Source organism: Megalobrama amblycephala, linkage group LG2 (genome assembly GCF_018812025.1).
Source record: "Megalobrama amblycephala isolate DHTTF-2021 linkage group LG2, ASM1881202v1, whole genome shotgun sequence".
NCBI lineage: Eukaryota > Metazoa > Chordata > Actinopteri > Cypriniformes > Xenocyprididae > Megalobrama > Megalobrama amblycephala.
The window spans coordinates 7762717-7772261 of NC_063045.1; the positions used below are offsets into that span (position 1 = coordinate 7762717).

The 9545-nt window shown below is 41.6% G+C and overlaps 1 protein-coding gene across 1 annotated transcript; it reads left to right on the forward strand.

Moving 5' to 3' along the window:
• Positions 1–209: 209 nt before the first annotated feature.
• LOC125263384 lies at positions 210–8217 on the forward strand. Its single transcript, XM_048182404.1, has 4 exons — positions 210–348; positions 799–1116; positions 6892–7245; positions 7670–8217. The coding sequence occupies exons 1-4, from the start codon at positions 273–275 to the stop codon at positions 7795–7797; spliced, it is 876 nt and encodes a 291-aa protein (XP_048038361.1). The 5' UTR covers positions 210–272; the 3' UTR covers positions 7798–8217.
• Positions 8218–9545: the final 1328 nt, after the last annotated feature.

A 9545-nucleotide genomic window follows, 5' to 3' on the forward strand; every position in this document is an offset into this window, starting at 1 on the left:
ATTAAGAAGAGTAAAATTGCAGAATAGATAACTGGAATTAGAATTTTGAATAGTCAAAACTGTATTACGACTAATAGGCCTACAGACAAAAGCATTAAATGCAAAAACGGCTTGCCATATTCTCAGCACACACCTACATAGTACGACATTGCCACAGACCAATGGTAGTTTGAAGGTGTTTACCAGCCAGAGCAAAACCTTTCTGGGAAGTTAGCTTTGGCAAGTTGTCTAGAACTCCCGAAACAAACACATAATGAACTCTGTTGATTGAAATGGTGCCACATCAGTTCAATCTTCTATTTAGCCTCAGCCGTATTGAAGCCTTGATTGTGTTCACAATTGTGTGTGGTAAGATGCTTATTTTATATATGTATATATATATATTTTTTTTTACAATTCATCTTCCTGTCAGCAATTAAAACCAACGACTAAGTCATAAGACACATACCTGCTGGAGAACAGGCTCAATGCAGGCATTTGAAGGAATAGTAGGTTATTCATCAGGGGTCCAATGGTGAAAATATGCAATGATCAGTAGTTGGTTGTATAATGTAGTAGTAGATATGGAATGTACGAATATGTGTTGTATGGTTTGTATTAAGTTACACAAGAAATCCATGATGCCATAGTACTCTTGTAGGTTTGTCTGATGAGTGTATGTGTAAGTCAATGATGTTCTTCTGCTGTCCAGACATTTTGCTCTAAACATCAAAAAAAAAACTTTTCACAGCACTTTCCTATTGTATTTTTGTTCTACTCTTCAAGAAGTGATTTATAAATATCTGTTCATTTCTTCAGATGTGTTTGGTGAAGACGAGTCGGTGTCTGTGAAAGAGGGATTTTCAGTCACTCTAAACACTAATGTTACAACAGGCCAATGGGACATAATTAGATGGTATTTTAATGACACTCTCATTGCTCACATAACTGCTCAGAAGATCTGTACAGATGTTCAGTGTAATGAAGGTACTGAGAGATTCAGAGACAGACTGAAGGTGGATCATCAGACTGGATCTCTGATCATCACAAACACCACAACTGAACATGCTGGAGATTATAAACTACAGATCAGGAATCCACAACAAAGTGAAAAATCTTTCAATATAACTGTCCTGGGTAAGTGAAATTAATGTTTAAATGTGGTTTATATGCATTCAAATCACATTATTAATGTGACATTAAAAGCTTGCTATTAAAAAAAAACAAAAAAACAAACAAACAAACAAACAAAAAAACAGCACCTGCATTAAATACAACTGAATAAATAACTAATTTGTCCATTGATATGCAATTCATTTTATATTAAGTTTTGTTCAAGACAGTTTCTCAGTTTTGTCATATGATCACTATAAAATATTTTACATACTAAAAAAGTGTTTAGTGAAAATATATGCTGTAATGTATATTCTCGTGTAGTAAAGCATTAAAATGTGTAGATCATACATGAATGTGTAATGCATTTTTCGGAAGAAAAGCAAACACAGATAGTGATGAAAGACAAAATATTGCATTTCATGGATGTATATTTAATGAATAAACCAATATTTTGTTGAGGGGGTCAAATTCACAATTTTCAATTGAGATTTGGAGCCAATTTACATTTATTTTTTATTTATTTATTTTTTTTTGCCTGAATATGTGCCTGTAACTCTAAAAGTATTAAATATATCTTAATATCCTTCTATTTTCTCATTCCTAATAGACTTAACTTTTAAAATATTAATTTGCAAGCCCATATATGTTTCACTGCCAGAGATTTGAGGATCTCTGTTTGGGTTGACATGTAATGACCTATGTGAATAAAAATACACATTTCTTTAAGGACAATTCACTTTATATTTTGTTTAGTTAATGTTATTTCTACTGATTTTCTCAAGATCCAAGAATTTAATACGCGCAAATATTTTTACAGTTTATGTAAAATTTTTGCAGTAAAATATCCAAAATCCACTAGTCCAGTGTTATATATTTTGTTCACTTGAGTACTTACAATATTCCAAATGTTTCCAACTATTTGTAAATTGTGAGAAAATCGTGATTTTAACCAAGGTTCAGGGACGTGTTGTTACAAATGTGCTGGTGTATAGATGAGGCAGTACTCGGAGATCCACAAACAAGTGTCTTTACTGAATGAAAGCAAGAATCTATATCCAAACACATACAATGCAATGTCAAGGAACACATAGAAACATATAGTAACGTATTAAGTAACATCTAAGACCGGACAAGGAGTGAAGGGAGTGAGAGCAATATAAAGGGAGTGCTGATGAGAGAGTCCAGGTGCAGGTGATCCGTGAAGATGGGGAGATGACGAGGGAAGTGAGTGCAGGTGTGGAAACAAGAGGATTATGGGAAATGGAGTTCGGGGGAACAAGGGATCTGTGACATTACCTCCCCCTCCCGGTAGGCGCGTCCTCGCGCCGTAGATAGAGCAACCAGGAGGGGGGGTGGGCACCCTGGAGACCTCATGCAGGTGCAGGGAGAGGAGCGGACAGGACCGGAGGTCTCCAGGGCGGATCCATGAGCCATGGTGGGTCAGGGGTCTCGGCAGGCCATGGCGGGTCAGGGGTCTCGGCAGGCCATGGCGGGTCAGGGGTCTCGGCAGGCCATGGCGGGTCAGGGGCCGTGGGCGGCCATGGAGGGTCAGAGGCCGTGGGCGGCCACGGAGGGTCAGAGTCCGTGGGCGGCCATGGCGGGTCAGGGGCTGCAGCAGGCCATAGTGGGTCAGGAGCTGCAGCAGGCCATAGTGGGTCAGGGGCTGCAGCAGGCCATAGTGGGTCAGGGGCTGCAGCAGGCCATAGTGGGTCAGGAGCTGCAGCAGGCCATGGTGGGTCAGGGGCTGCAGCAGGCCATGGTGGGTCAGGGGCTGCAGCAGGCCATGGTGGGTCAGGAGCTGCAGCAGGCCATGGTGGGTCAGGAGCTGCAGCAGGCCATGGTGGGTCAGGGGCTGCAGCAGGCCATGGTGGGTCAGGGGCTGCATCAGGCCATGGTGGGTCAGGGGCTGCATCAGGCCATGGTGGGTCAGGAGCTGCAGCAGGCCATGGTGGGTCAGGGGCTGCAGCAGGCCATGGTGGGTCAGGAGCTGCAGCAGGCCATGGTGGGTCAGGGGCTGCATCAGGCCATGGTGGGTCAGGGCTGCAGCAGGCCATGGTGGGTCAGGGGCTGCAGCAGGCCATGGTGGGTCAGGGGCTGCATCAGGCCATGGTGGGTCAGGGGCTGCATCAGGCCATGGTGGGTCAGGGGCTGCAGCAGGCCATGGTGGGTCAGGGGCTGCAGCAGGCCATGGTGGGTCAGGAGTTGCAGCAGGCCATGGTGGGTCAGGAGTTGCAGCAGGCCATGGTGGTTCAGGGGCTGCAGCAGGCTCTGGCAACCCTGAAACCCCACCCAGGAATTCCCCACCCACAGGTGCAGGAACTGGTACTTGGCCCCCCCAAAAAAATACTTGGGGAGATTTAGGAGAGTCTTCAGGAGTCTAAGGAAAGGAGTGGGTTTGTGGGCTGGAGTGGGCTCGTGGCAAACTGGAGCAGGCTTGGGACAGGTTGGAGCGGCTGGCTCGGCAGAGACCAAACAACATTATATCACTAGCATTAATGTTGTTATTGTTATAGCTTAACAGACTGCAGCTGGACTTTGCTAGCTATCTAACCTATTATAATAACATCATTCCATTATTGCACATATGGCAACACAGACATTTTATCGATTTACCAAAAACTAATTTCAATAAAACTTTTTTGAGTGGTGAATATGTTATCATAACTTACCTGAGATGATATTAACAATTTTTTTGTGAATGTGATATGGGCGGGTCCTTGTTTGTTACTGATGTTTTAATTTGCTTTCAGCAACTACCGACAAGAGATGGCAGTCTGTCAGAAAATTGCGCCACAGAAAAAAATGTCATGTGACTTAACCAAAGCACATCATTGGCTAAACTAAGGTCTTCTCTTACCAACAAAAAAAACGAGAATGTTCTCTTAAAGAGACAGTGGCAAGGAAATGAACACAAAGTGTATGTTGCCATATGGCAACACTATGCGGTAGAGGATTAAGGGTTCCTCTGTTCCGTTCATTGTATGGACGGACCATAGGAACCTCGAGTACATTTGGACTGCTAAGCGACTAAATGTCCGTCAGGCTCGTTGGGCACTTTTTTTTTGGCCGCTTTGATTTTATGATTTCGTACCGGCCCGGTTCAAAGAACATTAAGCCTGACGCTCTCTCTCGTCAGTCCGGTACCTTGAAGAGCACATCCTCCACAGAGCCTATCTTGCCAGAGAGTTGTGTGGTGGGAGGCGTGACTTGGGATGTCGAGAGACCGGTCAAGGCAGCGTTAACCAATGTTCCTATTCCTCGTCAATGTCCTCCGGGTCAGTTGTTCGTTCCTCAGTCGATGCGTCCCGCGGTCCTCCGCTGGGGACATTCTTCTAAATTGGTCATTCATCCTGGGGTTAGAGGTACTCTCGCGGCTGTCAGTCAATGTTTTTGGTGGCTTTTTGTGTACAAACTAAATCAAGTAATTCTCATTCTGCGGGGCTCCTTAGACCCCTACCGATTCTGTCTTGTCCATGGTCTCATATCGCCATGGACTTCATGACCGGTCTTCCAGCTTCTGCCAATAACATGGTCATCCTTACTATTGTAGACCGTTTTTCTAAAGCCGCCCACTTCGTTCCGCTCTGTAAACTCCCCTCTGCTAAGGAGACATCGATCACGTTTTTTTCTCTCCAGAAAATTGTCATCGAGCACGTTTTTCATCTGCACGGCCTTCCCTCAGACATCGTCTCAGACAGAGGCCCTCAATTTGCATCTCAATTCTGGAGGAAATTCTGCCTGCAAATTGGTGCTTCTGCCAGCTTGTCGTCAGGATTCCATCCACAGACAAATGGGCAGGCAGAACGTACTAACCAAATTTTGGGTTGTATGCTCCGTACTTTGTCCTTTTGCAACCCTTCATCCTGGAGCGAGCAGTTGCTATGGGTCGAATACACACATAATTCTCTCCCCTCCTCTGCCACCGGGTTATCACCATTTAAGTTGTCTCTCGGCTATCAGCCGCCTCTGTTTCCCTCCCAGGAGACTGAAGCCTCTGTTCCTTCGGTCCAAGCATTTATCCGCCATTGCCAACGCACCTGGAGGACAGTAAGATCCGCTTTATGTTGCAACAGAGAGCGCACTCGTCGTACTGCCAATCGCAGTCGCATCAAAGCTCCCAGATACATTTGCGGTCAAAAAGTGTGGTTGTCCACTCGGTATTTGCCCCTGCAAAATGAATTGCTCAAATTGGCTCCATGCTTCATCTGTCCCTTTTCTATTATCAAAGTGATCAGTCCTGTGGCCGTCAAACTCAAATTGCCTCCCAACTTGTGGCCCGTTGTTTGCACTCCTGCCCAACCCAACCATTGTCCGGTTCTGGTCGAGGGTTCCCCTGTCTAGAGGGTTAGGAATCTGCTGGACGTGCGCCGCTGGACGTGCGCCGCCGGGGGCGCAGCTACCAGTATCTGGTTGATTGGGAGGGTTACGGTCCCAAGGAGACGAGCTAGATTCCAGCCCGGGACGTCCTGGACCGCTTGCTTATTGATGATTTCCTTCGCTCTCGCCAGTCCTCTTCCTCGTGAGCGCCAGTGGGCGCTCCTTGGGGGAGGGGTACTGTCATGAGCTAGGTTTGATTGTTTCTTTGTTTTCTGTTCTTTTTCCTTCTCTGTTCATCTTTGCTGATTCATTTCAGCTGTTCGTCATTTCTGCGTGTGTTTGTGCTTTCGCTCCGCACCTGTTCTGTGTCTGTATTGATTGCTCTGGTTATTTCCCCCTGCTGTCTGTTTGTGACTGTGTCAGGTAATTGTTTCTACTGTTTGTTTGGCGTGCTACTACAGTATCTCTCTGCTACCATTATAACATTGCTTGTGTGTGTTATCAGTTTTGAGTCCCAGTCCCAGTACCAGTTCCTGTACCTGAACTTGTGATCCGTCTGTCTGAGACTTCTGTCGTCAGGCCTGGTCTCTTCCATCCACCAGCCAGGGTGTTCTCCATCTTCTTCCTGAGACACTCCAGATCGACTACCGAGCCATTTCAGTACTGGGCTTCCGTCAGGGAACGAACTGTTGCAACCCTTTCTGTTCTCTAGCTGCAGCATGCCGTGTTTCAACGCCTGGCAGTCTGTTTATGTTCTGTTTTTATTTGGGATTCTAAATAAATATTACTAACCTGCTCCTTTGCCTCTGGGTCTTCTACAGTCTCATAACACAGATGCAGCTTTATTTTTAGTAACAGTAATACAGCATTTTCTCCATCATACAATATGTTTTAAAATTAATTGCATGCCATTTATTAACACAAACCATCCAATATTTAATGTGATATTCTAAAATCGATCTATCTTACTGCAGTGTGTAACAGTGTCTCACAGCAGCCACCGAGCGAACACAAAGAGTAACGTTATAACATCATTTTCAACACTCTCAAACATATCTAATATGATAAACAGAGCTGTGTTTCCTCATAATCATGACCAGAAAAGCGGAAGCGGTGCCGGCGACTTTGTCACAATAAAAGTCCCACTGCTCGTGAGGCGTGTGTTGATCAATCGCTCCAGCACCTCATTCAGCTCCACAAGACTCGCTCCTGCTCTGCTTCATACTACAGTAACGTTAATAATCTCATCCATGAACATGATTTCTTCCCAAGTCCTATCCCAATTATTTTGCACTGGCTGTGAAGTGAAGACCTCATGTCTCAAGATCCCGCTCTGAAACTTGACATCATCAAGCTATGCCTTTGTTTTGAATAGGACTCTAGCGACCTCTAGCGGACAGAAACCCTACATACTGCACCTTTAATACTGGTTGTGGAGTTTTTCCCTAAAAGATCCTAATCTGTTGGTTTGTGTTCCAGGAGTTTCTGCTGCTGAACAAGATGAAATAAAGAGAAAAACAGTGAAGGAGGGAGAATCTGTAACTTTAGATGCTGGTGTAATAAAAAACCCAAATGATGTGATGATGTGGTATTTTAATGACACTCTCATCGCTGAAATCACTGGAAATCAGAGTAAGATCTGTACAGATGATCAGTGTGATGAGAGATTCAGAGACAGACTGAAGCTGGATCATCAGACTGGATCTCTGAACATCACAAACACCAGAACCACAGACTCTGGACTCTATATACTAAAGATCACCATCCGCATCCATCGCCGTCGCCGCCGCCACAGCATCACCAGTGAAACGAGCTTCCATGTTGATGTTATTGGTGAGTAATTTGGGCATTTGGATAGTAAAACACTCTTACATTGGAATGTTACGGAGCCCCTGACATGACATGCAGGAAAAAAAAAAATAGTAGGATAAATTGTTTGCACGATTTATTAATTAGTTCCCTTGATTTACTAAAACAAGTTTAAGTAAATCATGTGCACGATTTAATAAATCAAGGGAACGAATTAGTAAGTTGTGCTCATGATTGAATTTTTTTTTCTTGCATGTCATGTGCGGGGCTCCTAGGATGTAAAAAACAAAAACAAAAAAATGGGAATGTAAAAAAAAAAAGATGTAGGCCTATATTACATTTTTATTTTAGTGTCTTGATGACTTGGTAATAATGTTCCATTTCAAACTGAATTCTGATTGTTGTAAATCAATATGACAGATTCACTCACAATAATGTCTGTCTTCAGCTTTTCCAGGTTCAGGTCTGTCTTCAGCTGCTGTATCAGGAATATGTGTTGGTGTTGTTGTTTTTGCTTTTTGTGTGATTTACGTTTACTGCAGGAAACATAAAAAAGAGACAAGTATCATCTATTGATAGCAGAGGAAAACACTGTCTGTCTTTGTCCGTCTTAAAATGTAAGCTCACATGTAATCAGATTTAAAGCTTTATCTATCGATATAGGCTACTGATATTTCTTTTTGCTGTTTAAATGCATTATATGCACTTTATATTCCTCAATCTCTTAATCTTGGGCAGAAAAGAGGGTTAAATCATTGTTACGATCATCAGCTAGTGATGTTGCGTTCGTGAACAAATCGTTCTTTTTGAACAAATCTTTTAGGTGAACAAATTGTTCTTGTTCATGTACTCCACTGACTCATATTTCTCGTTCACTTAAAGTATTAGTTCACTTTCAATTCCTAATAATTTACTCACCCTCATGTCATCCAAGATGTTCATGTCTTTCTTTCTTCATTTGAAAAGAAATGAAGGTTTTTGATGAAAACATTCCAGGATTTTTCTCCATATAGTGGACTTCAATGGCCTCCAAACGGTTGAAGGTCAAAATTACAGTTTCAGTGCAGCTTCAAAGGGCTTTAAACGATACCAGACGAGGAATAAGAGTCTTATATAGAGAAACCATCAGTCATTTTCTTAAAAAAAATAAAAAAGTATATACTTTTAACCATAAATACTGCAGAGAAGGAGACCAGAAGCTGTTTTTTTACTGCAATATTAACAAACAGAAAAAGTTGGTACATGCAAAAAAAGAAACAATTTCAAATAAAAAAAGAAATGATGGGTTAATAGTAAACAAGAAACATGTTAGAAACTAATAATTATAAATATTTGAAATAAAAAAAAGAAAAAAAAGAGGACAAATAAATACAGAAACAAATATATTAAGGAAAAATATAAAACATGGCACAAATTCTGGATGTTTTCATTGCTTTCTTGTTAACAGAAGTTGAAATTGTATTTAAATATATCTTCAATTCTTGTTTGAAAAAGTTAAAGTGGGGTTTACTTTTCATGTATTTATATTTATGGGTAAAAAACTTTTCAATAAAAAAAGAAGGTTTATACAAAAACTTGCATTAAGAAGATTCTTGTCTTTAACATAAAACCCAAAACAATGTGTCTATATGATAAAGAAAAGTTACAAAAAACATTTTGGACAATCAGAGCATCAATATTAAGACCAAGTAAATGGACATTCCCAAAAAAAAGATCAACAGTTTCAGTGGAGGCTTCACAAAAAGAGCAGGATGTATCAATGTCACTTCTAAATTTCTGTAAAAAGTACTTAACTGGATAAAATCTTTGAATAATTTTATATTTCTTTAACTTTATTTGTTAGGAAGAATTTCTGAGGGAGTGACCAATCATATGACCATTTAATATCATCAAAAAGGTTATTCCAATAAGAAATGGAGGAAGGAATAGAGGTGACAATGTCCAAAAATAACGACCTGATTTGTAATTGGATTTTTGCCCTCAAAACCAAATAGAACCAACCACAGTGGATTCAGGGCTGGGGGACCAACAGAAATCACTGAGGCACTATTATTGTTTCTAAACAGCATACAGATTTCTAAAGAGATGGCTTTGAAAACTACATTTATTTACATTTATGCATTTAGCAGACACTTTTATCCAAAGCAACTCACATTGCATTATACTATACATTTGTATCTGAGTATGTGCAATCCCTGGGATCAAACCCATGACCTTGACATTGCTAGTGCCACACTCTAACCACTGAGCTACAGGAAAGCTATATTAAATTTTTTACTAGATACTGGAAATTGATTTCTTGAAATAAAATCAGAATAACTAAA

Excerpts from the sequence above, each read along its gene's own strand:
- LOC125263384 (XM_048182404.1), top strand. The coding sequence starts at position 273 with ATGGTGCCACATCAGTTCAATCTTCTATTTAGCCTCAGCCGTATTGAA. Across the intron at positions 349-798 it reads TGTGTTCACAATTGTGTGTG|ATGTGTTTGGTGAAGACGAG; the intron begins GTAAGATGCTTA and ends TCATTTCTTCAG. Across the intron at positions 1,117-6,891 it reads TTTCAATATAACTGTCCTGG|GAGTTTCTGCTGCTGAACAA; the intron begins GTAAGTGAAATT and ends TTTGTGTTCCAG.